The 26,690-nt window shown below is 37.5% G+C and overlaps 1 protein-coding gene across 3 annotated transcripts in view; it reads right to left on the minus strand.

The window, feature by feature from the left end:
• Nucleotides 1-26,636, minus strand: part of ANAPC10 (anaphase promoting complex subunit 10) — a 38,783-nt gene extending 12,147 nt beyond the window's left edge. The window contains exons 1-5 of one of the 3 annotated variants that reach the window (XR_013922075.1): nt 26,218-26,636; nt 19,260-19,376; nt 17,634-17,724; nt 16,751-16,871; nt 13,698-13,825 (exon numbers count right to left, since the gene is read on the minus strand). Coding sequence is in view for 1 of the 3 variants with exons in the window: in XM_080343529.1 (XP_080199655.1) it covers nt 16,751-16,871; nt 17,634-17,724; nt 19,260-19,374 (327 nt within the window). In the remaining 2 variants the exon portion in view is untranslated. The remainder of the gene's footprint in view (nt 1-13,697; nt 13,826-16,750; nt 16,872-17,633; nt 17,725-19,259; nt 19,377-26,217) is intronic. The other 2 variants (XR_013922074.1, XM_080343529.1) reach the window with 2 other exon arrangements.
• Between the last annotated feature and the right edge of the window lie 54 nt (nt 26,637-26,690).

Consider the following 26,690-nt stretch of genomic DNA (forward strand, 5'->3'; position numbering starts at 1 on the left):
CTTATGGCAATTTGAATTAAGACATCAGAAACCAGGAGACAGAAGAGCATAAAGGAAGAGGTCCTACCAGTTTTGCTAACCAGAACTGCTGAAAAGCTTGAAACTTCACTTCTATCAAATAAAACAAGCAGAAACAACATAAATGGACTATATAGATGAACTGCACAAATTCATTGCAAATGGAAGCTAAGATGATTCTAAACTCTACTGGGAAATAAGTAACCTTGCAAAGGTGCAGAGGTTTGCAAAATGGATGAAAACTGTACTTCTGATGTCTGCAGTTCTCATTTATTCTAACATATATAATGGAATGATATTTTGTTTGTATGAAAGTGTAAAAAAAATCAGCTCATAATTTACCTTCAAAATTGTTTAGCCGTATCCAGGAAATATGTCTAGACATAGCCACAGTTAAATTATACAAAGAAAGTATTTTAAAAAAATCAGATTATGCAATGAGTACTAAAGATTTAAGTGTCTGAAAACTAGCCACACCGAGTTAATCCTATGTCAATGTCAAATCATCTTGAATAACTTTGTGGAGATAGCCTAGTGATTACACTTCATGCCTTATATTTTGCATCCCAGAGAATACTGGAATGCTTCAGGATAAATAATACAGGAAACAAATAAATATAAGAAAATGGGCATATCGTGTGATTTTTAAAATAAGTCAATATTAGTAGCAGCCAGCAGCTTTTAGCTCTCAAGCACCCTTTATAGGCGTGGGGAAGAAAGTACATCTAAACCAAAGGAAAACCATTCTCCTCACTGAAAACGGCTCTTATTGAAGAGAACTAGATATCTGATCTTCTGCCAGACAGGCCCACAAAACTGCATTGCTGTAACATTTTATATACTGTATGAAAATGTAGTTCCAGAGTGACTTTAAATGTTAGAAAAAGGCTGCAATAAGTCACACCTGGGTGCTACCCAATTTAAAAAATCCTACTTATTCTTTACCAAAGGGACAAGTTGTTGCTTTGTAAGACAAAAAAATACTGGGGTTAAATGAAAGCATTCGTCTGGTTCCACAGGAATGGCTTGTTTCTGAGGAAACAGAAAATGAAAGCAGGTGGCCTTTCCTAAAAGCAAGGAATTTAAAGACCTTAAACCTACACAAGTAATCCCAAGATCCTGCAGAAGTATAGTATACAAACAAGTAAAACATTTTTGCATCTGGATAAAGACTGCAGATGCAGACACTCAGTAAAGGTGAGTGGGGCAAAACCTGACAAACTGTAACATTACTGAAGTTCATTATAGCATACCAGATTTCAGTAAGCAAATGCAGAGTAACATTTCACAGGATCCAGAGCAGATGTAATGCTCAACTCAAGGAATATTTACTCATTGGAAACAAATACAAGAGACTGTTGTGAAAACTATTTGTGGAAATTTGAAATGCAATGCTATGTCTCATCTGAGAAAGATCCCAAATTCATAAACATGTCCCACTGGAAATATATTTTCAGATGAATGAACTTTAAAAGAGAAGAAATAAGAGTATATTTGTCAGAGGTTCAGCTGGGTAGTTTTCTATGAGCCAGAATACACTTTCATAAATTTATGAAGCTGGAATCAGGACTGTTGCCCAATGGAAGCATTTAATTTTACATCTACACACAATTTCTTTTTATTTTGTGTATGGAACAAATGCAGTAGAGTTTTCACCTTTTGCTCATGCTTTCTTATGAATCCATATGTGTGTCCATAAAATGCAAGGCTATGTTTCATTGTTTAACATGGAGGTCAGACTCTGGACTCTGATCCTCTCAATCTAGAGGAATTCTATTTCTTGACTTCTTTCTAGAAGTCAAAGATTCCTGAAGACACCATTTACTCAAAGAATGTGCAGTTCAAAAAGACATTTAGATGAGCTAATGACTAGCTTACTGCCACACCATGTCTACTATAAACAGCAGTCTTGCATAGGCTTAATGCTACATTCAACAGGTCTAAGAATATCAGCTCTCCAGCACAAACTGGGTGAGAATCAAAATAAAACTAATTGTGTATGTTCCTGAAGAATGAGGGGGCAGTGGGAAAAAAACCCAAAAACCAAAAACAAACAACCAACAAAACACAAGAATGACATAACTGAAAATTTGCTTACCAACAGGACCACTAAGTCTTAAATTCAGAGCTACTGTTGGATATCATGTTACTCCTTAGAGATGTGAAATCTGTAATAAGCTGACGGAACTGGATTACAAATGTCTGCGACTTACTGTATCTCTTAAAGTCCCATGGGTACATATGCTTCTCTGTTTAATTTAATTCTGTTATGTGAGTAAATCTCTATCTCCTCATGACAGTACAAATAAAAAGAAGCCTAATAATTCCACAATAGAAGTTCTTACCCCAGCAGTGCTGGATTTACCCAAAGCCTATTTATGAAAATCTACCTGTTAAATATGGTGACTGTCATAATCACAGAGACATGTTCACACAGAGGGAAACCTACTTCAAAGTTTTATTAAATCATTGCTCCTGATATGAAACTACAACTCTTTTCCCAACAATGAAAAAACAAAATATTATTTAAGCTTCAATATCCTCAGCAGTATTGTTTGCTAAGGAGTAACAACAGAAATTCAATTGAAGAGAAACAAAATTAGGATTCTCTGCATTTGCTAGTAGAAATTATACAAAAGTCCTTCATACACACAGCTGAATTTGACCACTAACAGATACTGACATGGATTTTTTTTTTAAAGAGTATAATATGCGTAAGGGGCTAGATTCTCACGGTTCACTCAAAGACTGACTGAGAACAGCATTCATAAAATGCCTCAATAAAAATTGTATTTGTTAACATTCCTTTAACATAAGACACAAACGATTCCAGAACTCACTCTGAAATATAGTAGGAGAGATAAACCTAATTTAGGATTTGGACTAAGAAGGCTAAAGAGCACAGGCCCTCAAGCCAGACACATATGCTACATTATTACTCTCACTCCACCCTCTCTTGTGTGTTCCTGCAGAAAACTGGAAAAGCCTGGGAAAGGTTTCACCAATTCAAATGCATGATCTTTGTTATTTTATGACAGAATAAGACAGAGAACAGCACTCAAATAAAATAGAAACATTTCCATGCTCTATTTGAGATAAGGAACAGGATAAAACTACAACTGATTCTGCCCCACTATAAAATTTGGCAAAGAATACAATATAGATGCTCTCTAGCAGTGTTCTCAAAGCTCCTACCAGAGGTATGATCCCTGACCAAAATAACATTTCAACAAAGTAGCAAGACCTAACTCTAGGGAGGACTGTCATGATGATAGCTCTGAAAAAACTCAATCAATTGCTCAAAAACTGTTTCAGGTATCTATCATTTACCAGGTGTCGTTTTCTTCTGAACCTCAAGGATTGCTTTAACTGGCCATGTGAACAGCATTCCTTTTCATATATTTTTGCCAGAATTCAGGTTATAAAACTACTTTCTTAATGATATTGTGAATAATCTCAGTTTTCCACTAAAACATTAAGCTTCAGAAATAAAAAAAAAAATGAAAATGCAAGTAAAATTTTAATGATAAAACCCCCTCAGATACCTACATGAAATACATTTGTCCATCTACTTCTCCCTGAAGAAAAAGCCTGTCTTTCAATTTTTAGAGATACAGAATAATATATTCTTATTACTGTTTATCCATGCTAACACTCCTTGTGAATTTATGGAAAACTGGGGTTTTTTTTTTTTGTTTTGCTGCTGGCCTAACGAAACATGACACACCCAGTGCGTTTTCTGGATGTGCTTTTTGGGTTTTGCTTGGGATGTTTTGAAAACTTACTTAGCAGCAGCGTTTGGTAGCTTTGCCACAAGGCAATACCTACAGTGAAATGTGTTTAAAGTTGTACTGATGCAAATAAAGATACTTGCCACATGGAAGCCATGCATAGGCCAGAAAATAGTAAGTTGTTGACCAACTGGTTCCTAAGTTGTTCTACACTGGGGCCACTTCCCCACTGTACCACTGAACTGTTACAGATGAATGGTTAAGATAGTGACAGGATGTTCCTAGCTGCTGTTCCCTAAGTTGCATAAGAGAAAATAAGGTGTGGTATGCCAGTTGACCAGCACAAGTTGATAGGACAGCAGAGGACTTTCTTAGTTCTTGGATATCCTAGAGTTCCCATTCTGTTTATATCTTCCTATGCTTAGCCCAAATTAAATGTCAACTGCTAGCTTAGAAAGATTTAAATACTGTGTTAGTAGTAGCACCCAGAGAGGTCAGAATCAATCTTCAATTTGACCTTTCTGCACTTAGCACTTTTCACTGTTCAAAATAATCTAGCACTCCTTCTAAGAATTACTTCCCACAATTAAGTTTGTGAAGATATTCAGGTAAATCAAAGCTGATTATTTGTAATTCACTGGCTTTATCCTCCCAATCCTGATCCACAGTTTGTAGAAAAAAAAATGGCTCAAATGCCACTGCAAGATATATCCAACTGGCTAGCAACTGCTTCACTTCAGAAAGAGAAAAGCAGAAGTTAGCGACCAACATCTTAGTGCCATCTCTGACACAAAAGAACTCTTTTAAATCTTTCAAGGAAGATGCTGGTGTTTAGAATTGGACTCCCACAACATTATTTTATATATAAGATCCCAAAACAGAGTCAATAGCTTTGGATTTCTCAGGTTTGGGGAACTCCAAGGATGGGAAAGAGCCTGGTTATAGAACACAAGGCGGGGGGGTGGGGAGAAAAAAAGGAGATAGGTAAACAGCCATCTATTTAACAATTTCTATGCAGTATGCAGGGCCTTCTACTACAGAGTAACATAATTTCCCTTTCAAGTACAGGTCTGCTGATATCAGAAAGCATTTCTGCAAGACTTCTTCCCTAGCATGCTGCTCCCTAGAGATGAAAGAAAAGTCCCTTATTCCAGACAATTTCTTCAACAGTACCTGCCTTCTTGCTCTGCTAAATAAATGGTAAAGTCAGGTGTCTGGATTCCTCCCAGAATACTCATCATTCCCCCTCACACTTTCCCAAAAACCAATAAACAATACAGCAGGCAAGCAAAGAAAGCAAAGGTTTTTCAGTTTTCTTTAACTTAAACCTTGAAGCCTAATATCACCAGGAGCCTCTTCAAATGTCCAAGAAAAAAAAAAAAAAGAGAACTGGCAATCCACACAGCAATTCCCCTTTGGAGTCATACACAATTAAAATTGTTACCAGAAGCTTCCTTTCAAATCTTTACAAGCAAGGAAAACTAAAGAAGATGCAAGATGCTGCTACAGCAATTAACACTATGGAAACTCAAAGTGCAGGCCTTCCTCTTGCCAATGACTTAAAAAAAAAATAATAAAAAAAAATCTAATTCTGTGCCCAGCCAAATTTTGACATAATTTTTGTCATGGATTGTAGCACAAGAAGTTATAAAAACAGGAATAAAATCTCCTAAATAATTCGCCGTTTAACATAGAACACACTTGGATAGAAAAGCATTATGCTTTAATCTGAAAAAAGAAATTAAGATAACCTATACCAAAGAACTAGCCCATTAACAAATTAATAACAGTAAAACAGACATACACTTTTGCAGTTACTGCACTGAAGGAAAAAGATACACATGTATATAGTTCTCTGGTCATACGACCTTAACCACAGGTGAGGAGGGCAGGAACCTAAAAAACCACACCACTGAAGACAGACTATGTTATTTTTTTAGACAGATAACCAAAAGCATAATTTCTATACTGGCAAGTATACACTGACATCATTTGCCACTGGCAATTATACTATTAGAAGTACTTTAGCGGTGTTTAGACAGTCAGATAATTATCTTGAGTATCAAGGTAAACTATCACACTTCACCTAGCTTGAACCTTATAACCTGGTTTAGAATAATTTCCTTTTCTCTTAAATTTCATGAATCTAGCAAAAGACCAGAAACTGTAACAATCTCTGCCTGCATTAAACAGTTTGCCTAACAAGGTCTCCAACAATATGCCCAAGTGCAGACAGATTAAGAACTATGGAGAAAACAGATGTTGCTACATACTACAGTTAGCAAGTGAACAGTATTACATGTTTTGTAAACGATAGTTAATATGAATTCTGATCCACCCTGTCAGGGTGATCTGGTCAAGCACCATGAAGACATTCTATAATAGATGAGCCTGAACACTGAAATCCAGTATCAGTCGTAATGCTGGATGCACTTCCAGTTAGACAATATATTTGTATTAAAAGGAGGAGAGGAGAAAGAGAAGGAGCTAAAATATTGATATAGGGAAACTACATATTTCAGTGTCTTCAGTCATGCCCTCATCTCCCTCTCCACCCACCCACCTGCATCTTCACTCCCATGTTCAGTCTTCAAGTAGAATGCTTAAATGAAATGAAGAGCATCAAGGTCTTTTTTGATATGGTTTACATGCTGCCAAAACCAAATATCTGCTTGCTTCTCCTACTTCTGAAGCATTAACAATTACCTGCAAAAGTATCTAGTGAGTCTGCATTGGTGAACTGTAATTAGAAATCCCTACAAAGTTTGAAAAACCATTGACCAACAAATATCCCAGTGCACTCTCCAAACACAGAACCTTTATTCCAGAAGAAACTTTCAGTAAAAAATGATGTGTGAACAGCGGACACTGATGTTCACACAAGCATATTGCATACAATCCAGCAGGCGATTTTTCTGGGTTTTTTTGGATTATGCCCTGGAGGTGCTGGCACAATGGAATTTCAATACCATAATTGCTTATTTCTCTGTGTGCCAGCCTCTGAAATAACAGGTAAAAAGGAAAAAAAAATACACGTAAAACAAATGTTCCTTTTTTAAATTACGGGAATCACAAGTAAAATGTTTTTAATTCTCTAGTTCAAACGATGTAATTTATAACCATGACACAAATAGAGAAGAAGCACAAAAGGAGGGAAAATACAGAAATAACATAACGTTCCCAAGGTTCCGTTTACAAGGACCTCACACAAAGTTGTTTTTTTTTTTTTTTTTTTTTGCAACTCTTACTAGAAACAGTATTATTTGCTAAAAATGCAGTAGCTGCCAAAAGCTATGATCCATCTAAAGCAAACATGTTTAAGATGGAAATATAGTGTTAATGCTGAAGAAAGACGGAATTGAGTATACAAGTTTTCTTTTCAAAAGTGTTGAAGCAACTGCAGTACAGTGTTAAGTTTGTTTTTCATCTTCTGAGCAAAAATTGATTGCATTTGCAGATAAGCACCTAAATTAGAGAGAAGTACATTAAGACAATAACAGAAGTAATCAAATTTCAAACTTTCTAATTAAACCTCTTTTTCCTGCAGAAGGTTATTGGGAATTCAACACTAGCCTTGGTTCACATGATAGAACAATGGGAAAATTTTCCGAATGGTTGAACACTAACCCTGACAAGTGTGGAGAGCCAACTACAATACATTATATGGTAGCATAACCTGCCACCCACGTTGCTGAGAGAACAGCTTTCAAACACATGCACCGAGCTGTAAAACCACAAAATCCCTTATTACACATTGTCCCTTACTTAAGGTGAAATACACTATTCCCTCCCTTTTACAAATCTTGGTGCTTTTTTTAAACTTTCATCTCTGAAGTTTATTTAGCAGCTAACTAGACTATTTTTCAGACTTTTTTTTTTCCAAATGCCATTTTTCCTGTTTTGTTTTCTAACCAATAAAATCATCTTTTTATAGTGCACAGTGAAGCCTGTTATGTCTTTCAGTGGTGCTTTTTTTTTTTCTTAAATACTGCTTCCACCTGTGTGACATTTCCAACTTTTTTAAAAGGAAATGTCTGATATATGACTAATTCATTTGTGAAGACTTATTTCTGGAGTGAAATATTTTCCTTTTTTTTTTTTTTTATTTAGTAAGATACATGACTCATCACTGGAAAAGTAAAAAAACAGTTCCATCATGCTTTTGATTGGAAGACCAGATATTCTGTTCTTTACTGTGATTCTTTTCCATTGTTACACAGTTGAATATATTCAAAAAGATAAACTGCCACAGTATGTGTGGTTATAGACACTTGCATTCATGTAAGTCAACCATTGCTGTAGAATGACAAACATACTCCACCCTCATTACAACACGCTGTGGTTACCAGCCAAATATCTTTGCCTTTTCTGAAAAGGATACATTAAAATAAAGGCAGACTAGCAAAACAAATAATACAAAGGGACCTGAGATATGGTAAAACTAATAATGACTGTTCGGAACTGTTCCATCTGAAGATGGAAAGTGAACTACTTAACTATTTTATAACCTCATGCTACAAAAAGAAAAAATCATTAGAAAATGCTGGTATAGAAAACTTTCTTAGATAATGATTCCCCCCTTCTGTCCCCCAACCCCGCATGTCTGCTCCTTGAATCATTGCATTCCAAGATAGTTAGAGGATATACACAGTTTCTTCAGGGGTTTTCAGTTGCAACTTTGCTGGCAATGGGAATTTTATTTGCAAGTGTTTCTATTCTACTGACAAGGTCAATTAGTCCAACGAACTATTGGTTGTTCTGTCTGATAGCTCAGTGTATTTATTCAAGCAAGCACTTTTATAACCCACAATTGAATGCAGACAGTTGCCCTTGTAAACACGATTGTCCACAGGGATTTTCACTACATTTTGGGCATGTAAAAGAAAAGCATGCTTTTCTTCCCTCAGCCTGATAGCACATAACTTTGATTACAGCTTGAATTTCAGGGAGCGAAGGGTGGGGGCACTACCATTTTAAATATATATTATCTATTGTATCTAAATATACATGTTTGGACCAATTCCTAGGAGCTAAAGAAGACAGACATTTGATTGATCTCTATAGGAGCTCCAAAAATTTGGTAATGCTATCAAAGAGACAGATCAGCATCTCCGCTCTATCCAGGCATTAAAAAGAAAAAAGCCATGGTTTAAAAGAAACAAAGAGACGCTATATGTAGCACGGAGGGTTAAAGGCTACATAAAAAGCTTTCACAAAAGCCAGAAGCACATGGGTGTGGGGGGGTGAGGGGTGAAAATCAGCTGCAGAAGTTGCCAGAGTTAAAAAAAAGGAGGACTATTCCACAGCTCTAGCACGGCCACGCCACTGGCAAAACTCACAAAGTGGCAGACCTTAGTCTCACACAAGTTTTAATACCACATAGCATGTATTGCCTTCACCCTTCATGCAGAATTTTCTTGCAAAGTTTCTTCATTTGTACTAATTAGGAATGGTAAAGTGACTATTCTATTAGTAGATTGCTCTTCATTATGCAAGTCTTCCCTGAATAAATCCTTCAGGGATATAAAGAAGAAAAGAAACTATCATGGAAAACAAGGAATCTTTCATGGCTGTATTCTACCAGGTTGTATATTATACAAAAATGGAAAAGCCTTCCAAAACCATCTGGGAAGTCTGTAGTACAGGAGACAATCACAGAGATCATCAATAAGGAAACATGGATTCCATAAAGCAACGAACTTTGTGAACAACACAGAAGTATGCAAAGTATATTAAATCTCCAATAGCTATTTAATCATTATCAAAGCACCACTGAAAACAAATAGCTTTTCTGAAAGATGTTGCCAAGAACAGTTGAGTCAGTATAACAAACTGATGAACAAATGGTAACAATAGATTTTAAGGACTGGAAGGATTATACACACATGTGTATGGTGCTTTACCTCAGGTGTTATTTTTTTTGTGAATTTGTTTTGTTTTGACTTGGGGTATTGGTTTAATAGCACAGATAATCTGCACGGACTACAAACTAATCACTTAACATTTCTACAAGATGACTAGTACTATTGTAATTCTACAACAGTATTATCATCCTACATACTTCAAAAGAACACTTGAGAATATGCTCACCTAAATTCGCAGCTGGTTTCCTTATACAACTCTATACGTGCTATAAGGCCATAATTTTATCCCTACTTTAGAAAAAATACTAATATAAAAAAGGTTTGGGTATTTGGCTCTGTCCTTCCGGCAGACAGAACATTATCTGCAACCTGCTCCTGCCCACCAGAAAATGGACTGGAATTTGTTTATAGTACTGTAATTAGAATACAGTGGTTGAGGCTTGCATCAAAGCCTAGAAAAATTTCCCCCATCACATAGAGAGTAGTTTCCTTGCATTGATAACACACTTTAAAAAAAAAAAAAAAACAAAAAAAACCCTGCAGTTTTAAGCCATCCAAACCAAAGATTTTTATAGAAGTATCTAAAACCTATGCTTTTTAAGAAATCCCTTCAAACCTTCCTACTAGAACTTCACGCACCAAAAAAAAAAACAAAAACACAGAGATGGAAACATGTAATCAAACACTTGCTACAAAGAAGTATTACACAGTATAATGTAAATGATTAATGTCACATTGACTAGTAAGTGACCTTGCAGTTTCTCATTGGCAGTGGAAAGAAAAGCTCTTTCACTTTTACATGAGAAATCATACACATTTTCTAATCCCTTTTCCATGGCGGAACTTTGATTGAACAATCATGAAAAAGCTTATAATCCCAGGAGAGGCTTTCACATACGTAAAATGTTGTGCTTCAGTTCCTAGCCTCTCTATAGTTGAGTTCCCTTGAGGAAAACTTTGTGCTTCATGAAGTTTCTGCCTTTCATGGAACTGTTGCCACTTTCTTTCACATGGCTTTTCCTCTACTTACGAAGAGTCATGGTTTAACCCGAGCTAGCAATACAACCACAATAGCTGCTCACTCACCCCTTCCCCTACCCTGCCCAATAGGGGAAAGAATAAAACAGGAAGAGAGAAACTTGGATTGAGATAAACACAGTTTAATAAAATAACAAGATACTAATACACTACTAGTAAATACATATATAATAGGAAAAAAGTATACTCAAGGCAATTCCAAACTAATTCCGTCCACACTGAGCAGCCAGTCCCAGGAAACGATACCCCAGTCCTGAACATCCCATCCAAAAGAGAGAAAAAGGGAAAAAAAAGTCAAAAAAGCCCAGAGGCCTCTGCAAAATGGCAAAAGGCCCAACTAAATGTCCCAACCGAAACTCCCCTGGCTGCACCCCAAAGAAAGCCGGAGTCAAAAGTAGTCAAAAGACTATTTCAATAACTTCATTTCTAATGATTCCATAGTAAGCTCTGTTCCAATGTACTATACTACCAGGGTATAAAAAGCAAGAGAACTGTAATCCTCTTCAAAATTCCCACAGTTTGAAGCATATATTAGTTTATTTTCATAAGCAAAGGAATAATGAGTAGGTCATATCATCTACACTGATGATGAAATTTCCAGAGAACAGTGATGTTATGCCATTAAATTAGCCTTTTTTTTGCATAGAAGGCTTCATGTGAACACCCTAGTTGGTGACTTGCAAAATATTCTTTCTGTTGGAAGGTAGAAATAAGGAGTACCAGCTGCATCAAACAAAAATAACCTTGCCTCCTAAACTTGACATCAAGCACAAGGTTTAATAACTCAAAAATACCAGGGGATCATGTTCCTCCCCCGCTTTGCAGATTTCCAATACTGGTAAATTTCAGATGTAGGAAAAAGATACTTGCCTGCATCCTGATGAACTAAGTCCATACCTAACTAGCAAAACAGCAAGATAACAATCAAAATGCACAAGCTGATGTGCCTACCTCATCTGCAGAGCATCCTAGAGACAGGTAAGACAGACTACAGTTCAAAATTCTATAAAACTAAAGCTTACTCAGCCTTTTCTTAGCATCAAGTATAGTTTGCAGAAAGCAGACTGGATATTTTTATTTGACATTCTGAACTCAAGAAAAAACTTAGGGTCAGAAATACATCTTATAGGGGAGAAAGAACACAGAGGAAGGGTTTCTAACCAGTGTACTTGAAGCCTTGCCAGGAATCTAAATAAAGCAATAACTCAGTACTCCATATTCAGATGAGAACAGTTTAAAATGCACCTTAGAGATGTTTGATCAGAGACTCAGCAGTAGTATACTTTCTTGATTCATTAGTTTGCAACAGTCCTATGACAAGTTAGGATCTCCTTGTTCCTCAGTATTTAACTTTATTCCACATACAGAAAACAGGTTGAGATTAGTAGCTGGTGAGTTTCAGAAAACATCTAGAAAAGTCCAGCCTCTGCACTACAACCACTTTACACTGTAGGAGTAAAGAAATTACAATAAGGTCAGACTCCCTTAAGTACCTCTAGGAAAAGCTCCCCAGTTTGGCCATTCCTCTGGTTGATCATTCCCTGCTCTAGTGCAGAAGGTCTTAAAGCAGGGAAGAAGTGGCCCTGTCCGTGGTGCTCGGTCACAACACTGTGCCACCAGAGACACTGCTGGGCCTGCTGCAGCTCTGGAGCACCTGGTTGCAAAACACCAAAGCAAGACTAAAAGGGCTAGAAAACAAACCAAAACCAAAATAACCAGCAAGTCAACAAGAGAAAACAAAAAGCTGAAACAAAGGATTCACACTATTGCTGGCAAAGCTGTATTAAGATAACCAGGCTTTGAAGACCTGTCTTCAAAGTCATCTTCAGAACTGAGTCCTGTCAAACAGGCTTTTGTTCCAGGAAGAGAATATAGAGCAACTGAGTTAGAGCAGGCCTCTACCAAAACAATACTTGGTACCATTCTCTGATGCAAAGTCTGCTACTTAGGACCTCCAGCAACAAAGTGTCTTTTTCTCACATTAGGTCTATTTACAACCGCCTAGCAATAAGTCATATACCTGTAAGGTTGTTAAGCAAGGGAGTTACCCTGTGCCAGCAGCACTGCTTCAGACAGAATGGCTTCCAAAACAAAGCATCTTGCTTACCTAGGGTATGCAAAGCCACAACACTGTTTGCAGATTTGCCCTGCTACATAAAGAACACACATTCATAGGCAGCAGCTTCCTGTCCCCCACCACCACTGGGGTATTTCTGATCATTCCCTTTTAGGCCTCAATGTTAATAGATCTTACCTGCCTGGTGGATTATTACTATCCTTAAGCAATTTGACAGACAAAGTACACATAGCAATGCCACGCACCAGAAATGGTTTGGTTCTGTCACAAAGTCTGCTAGTTTCCCTGAACTACACAAACAAGTAAGTGAAAAACATGTCCTACTACAAATCAAAAATGATAGGAAGGTCTAAAAAGTGTGCTGGAAGAACTAACTCCTATTGGAATAGGAAGCAAATAATACCTGTCTAGTTGCATCTTACCTATTTACAGTCAAGACATGTATACCGCATTCTGTGGCTGGGTCCTCTACAGTGCACAGCAGAACAGAAGAGACTGTCTCTTTCTAGAAGGGGGTCTGCCTCTTAAAGCAAGTTTAATTTTGAGATTCAACACCAGTGGCTTGTCAGACATGAACTAATTTGAGAAGTGAGTAACTACTTTCAGAAAGCCTGACCCACACCTTCCCAGAGTGTCTCTTATATCAAAAGATATAGAAGTAGCTAATAAGAGAGTTCACAGGTATCTTGCTTTGTTGTGTGAAGTCCCCACATTATAGGCTGACAGGAGAAGCCATTGAAACGACTAGATTAATATAACCTGAAATCCCACCTGCACTTAGCATCATAACAATTCAGTTTTTTATTGGCAAGATGAACTGCTGACAACCTAAATGCCTTGAAGAAGTAGAAAGGCAACAAGTAGGTAAGCATTATTTGAAGAGACCAGAAATCTCTTGCAGCCAACATTTCATTCATATCCTGGGTTATTTTCATATCTTGAGAAAGTATAACAACTTAAATCACATACTGAAGTCTGGATGCTGTTCCAAAAATGCCTCTGTAGACTCATCGTGCCCATTCAGGCTGTTTGCACCATTACATGGGAGAACTCTTAAGTATGGAAATGAGAAAATATTTGCTCTCCAAGCTTGACAGCTGTGATAAAAAGACACTTAAATCAGAGAAGGCTTACTGCACACATCTTAACTGTAGTTCCTCCAGTTGAGCAAGGGAATAATACCGCCAGATTATGATGGCTGTTCTCACACACAGATGGGGTAAAAATGACTTGTTTCTCAGAGGGGGAAAAAACTTTTATTCAGAAAATAATTTCACTTTTGGTTCCAAAAAGGACATGCCTTCATAACAGGCCATAAACTAAGGCTAATCTGATATTAGTGATAAAACCTATCCTAACAGCACATTGCATTGTTTTGAAAATTTCACCATTAAGGAGAAAACACATGGATGCATCATAGGACTTTCATTAAACACTACGAGCTGGGCAAGCATCCATGGAAAAATATAAAATGATTTAGCTGGATTTTCCACCCAGTTAATCAGCCCTGAAGCCAATGGAATCATTGTATAATTAAGCAGATTTCTCTAAAGAGCTCATAACAGTTCTCTGCCTATGCGTCAAAAGCTGAAGAAATGAGAAAGTTTCAGCATTGCATAAAAATTTACTAAACACATTCTGAGTATCAAGCAATTTAAGAAATATGAAAATGTATAGCACTATTGAACATTACAGTGACAACAAAGTCACTTTATTTTACGGCATTAAAGTATTGTATCTCATTAGTAAGCAGCTTGACAATATTTTTTCTCAGTTTTGAAGTTAAGGCATATGAGTATGTGTTATGCATAAAGATTATTGCTCTCATGCAACATATTACAGCCATATTAATATACGACAAAAGATACTAGCAACTTTTTAACTTAGACGTCTTTTTAAAACTAAATACATTACATATAGAATCCTGTGTTGAGCAAGAAAAAAGCTAAATAAATACTGCAGAAGACAAACACACTTATTTCACATTTTATTGTTTCTGTAGATCTTTAGTAACACATATAACCTCTAAAGTGGAAGCCTACTGCTGTAGAAGAAACTTAAGTTATTGTGGTTGTACACACAATGCTGTACTAAACATGATTATAAAAAGATAATCATGTACTTATTGCAAGAGCAGACTACAAGCACAAAATCAAACTGATAATTAAGGACAACTGTGACATCTAGTGGACACTCAGAAAATAGACCTGTAGCCTAACAAAATATCCAGCTGCTTACTGTGTTACTACTGTGTGCAACTCCTTAATTGCCGCGATGCAATTAACATTAAAAGGGAGAATTTGCAGCTGTTGAAAGTCAAAGTAATATGATTATTCATTTCTTTTCTAAATAATATTTTTTTTTAAGTGCAAGAACATTCCATTTAAGATTTACTTCAAAACTTGTGAGGACATGACAAATCATTGTAAGGATATAGACAGATAAAAAGCACCAACATAACAGAGGCACATGTTTACTACACTTGCTATCCCCACTGCATCTACAGCTTTCTACTTTAAGTTGTTCTTGTTGGGACTTCAAACACTGAAAAACAAAGTGAAAGTAATAAAAATCCCAAAAGTAAAAATTAAGACCAGTATTTAACACCTCCCTTTTCTCATCATTCAGATCCTTCTGTTATTGTAATTCCTGCCATATAAGGGAGGTAAGTTAAACCTTCCCAATATATAAGCCATTAGCTTCTGAGCTCCAGAAAAGAGGAATCTGAAACATTACGCTATGGTAACTCAAAATTAGCAGATACCCACCCGTGAGTAACCCAATTAGTTTGTAAGGTGGAGCTCTATCCAGATCACAGATTATTTTAAATCTGCTTTACCTACTTACCAAAAGGCTAGCAAAACTAAACAGTCAAGGCAACTCAAATCTGATCTCACTTGTTCCAACAAAAAAAACTTTCTTCCAGCTTAGAATTATCACCATGAAAAATACTGGGTTTGACTACTACACTTTTGTAAATAAAAACATTAACAAAACACTAAAAATATATGTCCTATTTGAAGTCTTATGCATCAAACATCATCTTTACAGAAAAATAAATCGAATTTTGCATAATATTGTTAACAAAAACGCTGCCTCCCTTCCAAAATTTCCACATCTCAGTGACTGTCCAGAATAAAAAAAAATTGCAAAAGATCAGAAACTATACTCAAAAGTAAAGCATAATTTATGAACACATCTGATTGTAATTTACACTAGACTTCTAATTTAAATTGTCATCTTGCTTGTTTTATATATTATTCTTGGAAAAGTTAGTGTTGCAGTTCCCCTAGCTCTCAACATCAGTAGTGGCTAGAGTCACTTGTTAGCAAGTATGTAACAGACTAGCACTTAACATGAAGATTCTCTAACCAGTAGAACACAAAGAAACCTTTGCATAACTGATGATTAGGCCTTGTGTCCCAATTTCTGTTTTGCCAATCTCAAAGAGAGTTTTGAATCAAACACTACTAGTTCATAAGAGCACATGCAGCTTCCTGAAACTAAAAATCCAGAGTCCAAAGATAGTGATGCACCATACACAACCATAACTAAAGCCTGCAGTTTTAAAATCTGATTCCTAGTAAGACTCGATAACTGAGCAACCCATTCACAAAAACTTGAATTTATGTGTTTTTTAAAGTCTAAAAATGCAAGTATTTAAAAGCTAAGTCTCCCTTTTGATGTACGCAATGCATTTGTTTTTCAGATGTTTTAAGAGAGATCAAAGTTTAATAAATCCTAAACAGTCCTGTTCTGGAAGACACCAGTCTTTTTTCCATTACAGCATCTACATATATCAAGTCTATTATAACCACGTTGGTAAGGGAGCCTAATACAAACAGAAAACAGCCTAGTGAATTTACAAGATAAAAACTAAGAGTAAACACCAAAATAAACCCAGTCATTTTCCCCCTACAAGCATGCTGCCATATTTTACCTTCAAAAATAATTTTACTACATTAGATGCCCTTATGAGAGAGGACAGTTTTGAGACAGAAAGCAAAGCATCATTGACCTACCCGGATTTCCTGGAGATTATGAAAATTATTTCCTACTCTTACAGAGATTTTGCTTGGAGTGTAACTTTCATCAGATTTGTAGTCTGCATAAATACATAAAGTCTTCACTGTTGTCTTTCTTCTGCAAGAAGAAAAAAAAAAAAAGCTATGTTGTTCATTTGTAATAAGATTGAAATGTTTTTAAACTAAATAAAAGTGTGCCTACTGATAAGAACCCTGTTGCTAAAGCAACTGGTGTTTTTTCACATGAAGTTATGCACAAAGTTGATTTTCACTTTTCTTCTTTGTCTGCCTTCAGAAGTGTCAGTATACCAAGAAATACAACAAAAGGCCAAGATGCCAAATAAGCACTTGTTATGCTATGAAGCATATGTTTAGCTTATCAAATACGGGCTCTATCACTGTACCAAAGAGTTGTCCAGAAGGCAAATAACGTTAGGTGCTTGTCACCTTTTTTTATCTGAAGAGTCTAAAAAGGAAAAGGACTGAAAGTATTCTAGAGCTAGTCTTGTCTGTCACAGCAGAACACAATAAGAAAAGGTTTCTCAATCAGTTAAGTCATACAGGACTTCCTTAAAAACTATCATCTACCCTTCAAATTACACTCAAAGACAGAAAGGACAAAAATTTTACTTCAGGTAAGTAAGTGGGAAACTGTTACAAATTACATACCATTAAACATTCCTTTTTGTTGTTTATTTGGGCATTTAGTAGCCATAACATTTGAAAACCTCATTTTTATAAATGCTATCTAACTGGCTTCTTACCAGCTGAGTAATAGGATTGACAAAGGAGTCCTTGCACTTCCAAAATTCCTATCTTGGTGAACAGTAATAAATAAATTATACAACACACCCTAAGACATACAGAGTATTTTTTATACCTAAATTGGATGTTCACCAAATGAGGCTGTGATCCATCTGATTGCCAGTAAGTTTCTAGATTATCATCTCGTAACTGATCCACTCCAAATCCTAAGAAAAAGAAAAGGTGGTAAGTCTTGAGTATCCCATTTCTGCAATGTAGACAGAGACATAATTTTTCTGCAGCTGTTACAAACTCAAGTATGTATCCTAAATTATAGCATATAAGTAAATAAATCTAGATATCCCAGTTGTGCTCATGTTTTTGTGACAAAAACAGGGCATCTGTCAACCAAAGCTCAGTACTAGAGTGTCTTTATATTCTTCTCTCCTACTGAAATCTATGGGGTTTGAAACAATTCAATATGTCCTGGAATTCCAAATGGTTAAGTAGTAATTCATACTAATTGCAAGAACAGTGCTTAATGGTTAAGCTTTTCTACCTATTCTGTAATTAAACTGCTAAACTGAAGGAAAATCATTAGCAGAGACCATTCAGGTACAGGTTGCCCAGAGAAGCTGTGGATGCCCATCACTGAGAGTGTTCAAAACCAGGTTGGACAAGGCTTTGAGCAACCTGGTCTAGTGGAAGGTGTCCCTGCCCATGGCAGGGGGCCTGGAACTAGATCATCTTTAAGGAGCCTTCCAAACCAAATCATTCTATGATTCTATAATTTTATTTTCAAGTAGTTTACTGAAATATTATTACTTTTTCAAACTAATAGCTAGAACAAGCAATAGATGCCAAAACCAGTATTCGTGAAAGCAAATGCTGTCACATTTTAAGAAACAATTCCAAATCTTTATTCTTCCATTCCCTCATTATCTGTCCTTTTACTAATCCTTTTATTGATTGCCTACACTAGCTGCAGCTTTATTTCAACAGTTGAAATTTAATCTGGAATGAAAAATTACCTTCACTCTGTCTGGAGTGACTAAACTATATGGTATTTTTCTCAGAGTAAGATACCAGGATACCAGACCAAAGATGTTCAGCCTGAGCACAATATTGTGACATAAAGGGATCATTGACTCTAGGCTGCAGGAAGATACCACATCAATTCCCAACAGATGTTTCCAAAATAAGCAGTTCAACCACCTCAAATAAAAAGAATACAGATTTGCAGATATTTTGAGCAGTTATAAGCTATCATTAACTGCAGCTCAGGACCTTCTATGATAGTTTACTTGCAGGACTTTAGGGAACTATACTACAACAGTAGAGTCCAAAGTTTGGACGAAAAATTTAGGCTGCCAAGCTGCATAGTTTTTCTAAGTTAAAAAGTCAAAGATACCTAGGCAAAAATGTCAAAGCATAAAACCAATTACATAGTGTCAGCTGTGTTTCTGCTCACATGGTTTAGTTTGACCACTGTGCAAGTAAAAAAAAAAAAACAAACAGTTTAGTATAAAGATCAGTAAAAGATTTGTTTTTAATACGAAATATGTCTTCATTGTACGATTTCTGATATAGTTATAACTTGTATATTGCATCAAATACAGAGTAGGTCAAAATTATTTGTACGGCTTCACTACAGCAGGTTTACTGCTACATTCTGTATTGTTGTCTTATCAAAACAAAATATTATGTATTCTAAGAAGAAAAATGTACATTCAGCTTTACACATAATTTGTTGTGATTTTACCTGGCTTACAGGATGAAAGAGACCAAACTGCTTGTGAGCCTATTTCTCTAACAGTACCAGTCCTCTCTAACTGCTTTGGATCAGCACCAGGTGGTGTCTTGTTTGGGGTAGTCATTTCTAGTAAAAGAAAACAAACGAGTTAGCTGACACATTTTTAGTTTGATGGGAAAATTAAAGGATTCTGTTCATTCATATAGAAACTTTAAATCTTCGACATCACACTTATAGAATAGCCTATAGAATGTTGTTTATACATATACACATATGTATACATTTTTGCATGTCTGTAGAACCTTTTATTTATATATAAAATAAAATATATTAAAGTAAAAACCAAAAAATCTTTAAATAAGAGGTTCCACATGTAAAATTTGTGTCCTTAAAAATTCGATACCCATTTGGAAGGAACACTCATAAGACACATTTTATCATTCTAATTCACACATACAGAATTAGGGTTTCAGGTTCTGGGTTTTTTTTTACGGTTTTGTTTGATTTTAAGAAATTAAAACAGACTCTGTTGATTTAAAGGCTAGCAATACAACTTCATTTCATACACACACACACTCTTAAGAGTTTTCTTAATCTGCAAGTTCAGAAGCTAGAGCAAACCTATACTCCTAGAGATAGTTCTCCTTAAAAATAGGAAAGGAGCGTTTAAACAAATCACACAGTCCCTAAACTGGTACGGATTGGCTATTGCCACATCTATCCATGGTACAATTCCCTAACTTCACAACTTAATCTGGAATCATTAACCTGTGACTTACACTGCTTAAGTAATCACAGTCTCAACAACTAGATTACTACCATATATACTACAACATAATCATGTTAGTTTTCACATAGTATAGAGCACCTGACCACTTCCTAGAAAGTAGCTTATAAGAATTTTCTTTTGTCAGAACGAAGGGCTCCAAAGAAACATAAGTTCCATGCAAGGAACTACATTAAAGCTTAAAATTAAACAAAAACAACTCAAAAGTCAGGAAATTAGAGCTGACTTCTAATCCTTTGCTTATATGCATGATAGCATATTATGCTCAGCTAGATCTCAGAAACAGTAGAATAGAATAGAATAGACTGGACTAAAAATATTTCAGTTGGAAGGGAACTACAACAATCACCTAACTGGCTAATTCAGGGTTGACCAAAAGTTAAAGCATGTTATGAAGGGCATTGTCCAAATGCCTCTTGAACACTGACACGCTTGGGGCATCAACCACCTCTCTAGGAAGCCTGTTCCAGTGTTTGACCACCCTCTTGGTAAAGAAATGCTTCCTACAATGTCCAGTCTGAACCTCCCCAGTGCAGCCTTGATCCATTCCCACATGTCCTGTCACTGGATACCAGAGAGATCAGCACCTCTCTTTCCACCTCCCCTCCTCAGGAAGCTCTAGAGCTCAACAACCTCAATGAGCTCAACCCTCAGACTCGAATTTTCTGCAGACTAGACAAGCCCAAAGTCCTTAGCAGCTCCTTATAGGACATGCCTTGCACCAGCTTTGTAGCCCTCCCCTGGACACACTCAGGTACCTTAACATCCTTCTTAAATTGTGGTGCCTAGAACTGCATACAGTGCTCATAGAGAGGTTGCGCCAACAGCAAATACAGCAGGATAATCACTTATTTTGACTGGCTGGTTATAGCGTGTTTGATGCACCCCAGGATGTCGTTTGCACTTCTGGCTACCAGAAGTCTTCTAGTACCTCTCCTAGATAGCAAATGAAGTACTGAACTAAACTGGTATCCACAGGATCCCAGCCTCACCCACCACAGAAGTGACAAGTCAGAGACAAGATTTTCTATGCAAGAACAGCTCTGCAGCTAAAAACTCTTTGTTGGACACAGGTAATTTGAATTCTGTAGTGCACATTGCTTCTGCAACAAATATTTTCTACTGGCCCTTGCCTAAGTGTTTTTTTTCATTCTGTAAACATGGTATTGAGACAGACTTCCAAGTTTCTTTGCTACTTTCTCACATACAAGACTGCAATCCTGACTATCATAAAAAAAATAAGGAAATAATTAGATATGTAGTAAAATTTAAGTACTGATAAAAGCAGACCACAAAAAGTCTTGCTCAAACACAGTCTTCCCAGAAAATTGGGTTAAACACTACACAACTAATCTGACAGATACCACATATATATTCATATAATGCACAGATATACTACCCCTAATGCTGTCCAATTAGAAAAAAACCACACTCATGCAAGAAGATGTTTTAAAGTCTCGCCTGTCCAGAAGAGTTCTGTTCAAAAAAACAAATTATTAAAAATTAAACAGTCAATCCATTTAACAATTCCTATAGCGAGACACTAGTATATAAATCTTCCCTAATTACTGTATTTAAATATTGCATTCTTGGTTTTAAAGCTTTTATCAGGTATTTACAATAGGCTCTTTAAAAATATAGCTGTTCTCTATTAAACTGGCTACATAATAAACCTGTTAATCTGTTCCACAGATTATACACTAAAATAGAAAATAAATAACTTACTCTAGTTCAGGGTTGTCAAGCTCATTTTCACCAGGGGCCACATCAGCCTGACAGTTGCCTTCAAAGGGCCAAACGTAATTTTAGGACTGTCTAAATGTAACTACTCCTACATTTAGACAGTCCTAAAACTACATTCGGTCCTTTGAAGGCAACTGCAAGGCTGATGTGACCCCTGGTGAAAATGAATTTGACATCTCTGCTCTAGTTGCTGGTTAGCACAACTTTAAATGTAGTGATAACAACTTCAATAAAACACAATATGACAAGCATTCTAATCTAAGAATCTCAAACAGTTCGGGGCGGGGGGGGGACAGGGAGGAAGAGGGGAAAGGAATAATTAAAAAAAAAATTAAAAAAATCACAAAACACTTAGTTCACAGCTACCTGAAAAACAAACATTTTGCACAGAATTATTTGGCTTGCAAGGGACCTTCAAAGATCACCTAGTTCAACTTGCATCCTACATCAAAATTCAAATTACATTTATTAAGCATTGGGGAGACTATTTTCCTGTACTCATGAATTTTAAAGCTCAAATCAACTACTAGTCCAAACTCTGCACTGTTTTGTTGCTTTTGTGACAACGAACCAACTAAAAGCAGATGAGTTACACTGAGTTGGGAAAAACTCAACTTTAAGACTTTTTTTAGAAAAATTACTATGATTTTTAAGTATGCCAAATCCTTTAAGACAATGATGTTGAGATATCTTAGAAGCTTTACTGCACACAGGGAGGTCCTAAATAACTTTACACTGCCAAGATTTGCATTGCAGTGGTTCATGAAAGCTTGAACCACACATTTTGGGGGTTTGCAATACACAGCAAGAAAAGCCATCCAGGTTTCCTACTGTCTTAAACTGGGTGTTTCCTTCTGTCTAACAGGCAAAGCTACTCAAGATCCAGCTCTCAACTCCAAACCACTGCTGGCAAATAAGCTAGCCACAAATTGTGCATTAGTGACATGAAAGACTGAAAATACTTACTATTTAAATGAATATGCTGAAATAAACATGTCAGTTTTTCATGACAACTTCTGTTAATGAGCTTTGTAACAATACATTCTGGATAGCTTTGCTGAAGCTTCCCTATTCTCTAATAATTTTTAAAAAGCTGATAAAAGTACTAGGGAAAAATAACACTGCAACAGGTTGGACTACTCAAGCAACACTTTTGGACATTTCACTAGCAGAAAGTACAAGTACCTCATTTTGGACAAAACACAAATATTTGTCATTAGAAGTAAAACCACACTTGCATCTATTTAAGTCACCAAATAAATAAGCCCAAAATAAAGGTCAGCTCCCCTACACATACATTTTCTTAGCTCAATAAGATAACAGAATGAGATTTTTTTTTTTTTTGCCTATTTTTTCAGGCTGTGTAAAAACAAGTGATCGGTATAGAAGCTTTTTCATCCTTGATATGTGCTGAAAAATAGAAACACACACTGCATCTATAGAAGTATTGGCTGGAAACATCTCCAATTTTCCAATTCAATTATTCCAAAAGATCATTAATAGGCTGCTGTTTCCTAATTAACAATATTAATATATTAGTGTCTTAGTGACATGATTGATGCCACACTTTCATTTTGCCATTTTCCGTTATATGGTATGCACATCCTTTGATCAAGACAAGAAGGCAGCTAAGTTTTTGCCCCCCTCCTCCCTTGAACTCTTTATCCCTCAGGGTCTTCCTCAGAGAAGTTTGCTCCTTTTCTGAGAACATCTCTGTGAAGTAACAGCCATTAAAGATGTTTTAACAAATACACAGTTTATTTAAAAAATGGATTTACATGGTTCAACAGTCTGTCTTCCACAGTCAAAGCAGACAGGTCATTCTCAGTATCCCAGTGGAAGACACTTTTTAAAAAGATGCATGCCTGAAAGCAAACCCTTCACTAATGCACACACTTCTTCCACAACACTCTGGATAGGAGACAGAGTAGGATACATTGTGGTCCTTTTCCTACTAAACCTCCATAATAATCCAGGCTCAAGGAAACTTCTGCAGATTCCAAAGCAGTTTTCTGCAATTAAAGTTTCTCATTCCACTGCATTAGTAAGACAGAGAGTTGTTTAACTGCACACCTGTATGGAATTCGGAGATAGTAGACTGTCCTCAACAGATGTTTGTGCAGCCATTTACTTGTCTGGCAAAAAAAGATTTCACAAACTTTGTGGACAGCCAGCTTCAGTGTTTTGTCAATGTAAAAGCCAAACGTTTTGCTCTTAAATTCAACCTAAATATAAACATCATATTCTTGCAGAGTCTAGAGATCTACATACTACGGTTTAAAAAAAGCCATACCATTTTAGCTAAGGCCCTTCAGCCCTTCTTCAACAGAGCAGAATAATCACTTTTCTTGTCCTTATATTTAATCATGCCTGCTAACATGCCAAAATAACACTTGTCTAGTTGACAGGACATCATATTATGGATTAATATTTAGTTTACTATGCACTAGAGATCTCAAATGCTTTTTTTGGGGGGACACTGTTTGCTGTTCAGTAATACCCTTTCCACTAATTATGGATTTGATTTTTCCTGTGTTCTCTTCCTCCCTCAGTTCTTGTTAACTGAGCTTAACTACACTGATCTCCAATCCACTATTAATCTTCTCACGATCATTTTGAATTCTGACCCTGAGCTGTACAGTGCTTGCAAACCTTCCAACTTGTCAACGTATCTGTTTTTGTATTCACCATTACAGAAAACAATGAAAATACATTCAAAAGAGAACTCCCCAGGAGGACACTTTGTGAAACCCCTGTTTAAAAGTGAATTATTTACAAATCAGCTTCAAAAGCAATTTTTCAAATAGCTGTATAAGATCTCACAAAAATTATATCTAGCTTGTTTTTAACAATGTCAACCCAGACAATGGCAGAAACCCTGTAAAACTCAAGACAAACCACTTATATTCCTTTTTCATTAAGTCTATTGTTTACTGTCAGGAAAAAAAAAAAAAAAAAGCTTTGATCCAGACTGCTCTTAACAAACCAAATTAGTCCATTTCCTGTTTGCATGTTGCTTTTATTTGTCTTCTACTTACTGACAAATTCTCCTCCCAACCCACCTGTGCAGAATCAGGGGATCAAAGTTCAGCTAGTTTTACTTTTGGTTTTTTTGGGGTTTTTTTGGTTTTTTTTTAAATGATTGTTCTGATTGAATTCCCATAATATAACTTTATTCAATTTCAGCAAGTATTTGACTACAACTTTTCCATCAAAGCTGAACAAAAGCTGCACTGACTACTCCAGCACTTTTGCTATACCTGTGATTTACAAGACTGCCTTCCCCATTCTACTTAAAAGAAAGGGATTTCATACCTTAGATTCCCTGACTTTCATACTTGCATGACCCATTTTATCTCACAAGGTCTTTTTCCTGCTCTCATTTTCTTTGTACAGATCCTAGTTGGTTCAAGGCATTTAAAGATCTCAAGATATTTCCAGAAACTAGCCTCTTACTATGCCTCCTATTTTTTATTCAGCTGTTTCAACTACCTCACCTGTACATTTGATCCCTCAGATTATTCTCTCAATGCCTTTTTTTTTTACTCTGCCTTCAGTATATTGCTTTAAGGCTATCAGCAAAAAAGACTTAGGTCTTTCATTGTCACAAAGATATCTTTAACTAAAAATAAGGTAATTAAAACAACTGTACAAAAGAAGTTACATTAGCAATTTTTATACACATATCCCTAACCAATCTAAATAAACACATTTAAAAAATAATTTTTGTAGAAACCCAGACTTCCAAAGTTACCTCATAAGGCTATAAGTTGCTCTTTAAAGGATGGAAGCAGTTCTTTACGAGAGCTTGCATTAAATAAAAACATTCTTTAGAAAATACAGTAACCTCTGATGAAAGCAGTTTGACAAATCAAGCTGCTTTCACTCAGGCCTCCTTGGTAGCTCTTCTCCAACCGTTTCTTTGAAGAACTTTTAATTACGCTTTTAAGCATAATTAACTAGTTTTACAACATTGTATTATGGCCGTGTCCCCCAAACCTAAACCCCCCTTAAATACTGGGAAATAAATCAGCAACATCTACGCACGAAACACACGGGCTGCGCTTGATGGCTAGACGCACTCTACCACATGCTCCCCGCTCCCAGCCGGGGGGGGGTCCATGCACGCACACCGGCACGCACAGAGGGACAAACCCGCAGGACGTACCCGGCCGAGCAGCCCCCAGCCCCCACCGGGAGCCGGCGGCCGCTGCAGACGCCGAGCGAGCCCCCCCGTCAGCTAGCGCCCCTTATGCCCGGGCACGGCCGCAGCTGCGGCGGCTGCCGGAACACCCAGAGCCGAGCCGCGGGAGCAGCCGGCCCTCAACCCGGAGCCGGCTGCAGCTGGCGCGGGGCGGACTGAGGAGAAAGCACGAGCTACACACCCTCCCGCTCCTCCCCCTCAGCCCCCGGGCCGGTCCCGAGCAGCGTCCCCACCTGAGCCTCCAAGCCGCCGCAGCGAGTGACGGAGCGGCCACGGGGCAGCAGCGCCGGCGCAGCGCGGGTTCCCTCAGCGCGGACGAAAGGCGGGCGGGGGCCGCCACCGTCGTGAGGGCCTGACGCCCGCCCAGGGCGCCGCTCCCTCGCCCGCCCGCCCGTCCACCGCGGGAGCTGCCGAGCTCCGGCTCCCGCTGCGCCGCTGCCGCCCGGCCGCGCACGCGCAGAGCCGCGCGCGCCGCGCGAGCTCGGTTTAAAAAAGAACGGAGCGGGGTGGGGCGGGGTGCAGGTGCCCGCGTGCAGCCGGTGGGGAGGGACGGAGCTCGGCGCGCGCTAGGGGTCCAGGGCGGGGTTTGCCGGCTCAGGGATCCCCCTCAGTGCCGAGCTGGCCCGCTCCCCGCTCACGGACCGCGCCGACTGGAGGGCGGCGACCTGAGGCAGCGGACACACCTCCTGCGTAACGCGTTTCTCTG

Source organism: Nesoenas mayeri (assembly GCF_963082525.1).
Source record: "Nesoenas mayeri genome assembly, chromosome: 4".
NCBI classification, from domain to species: domain Eukaryota; kingdom Metazoa; phylum Chordata; class Aves; order Columbiformes; family Columbidae; genus Nesoenas; species Nesoenas mayeri.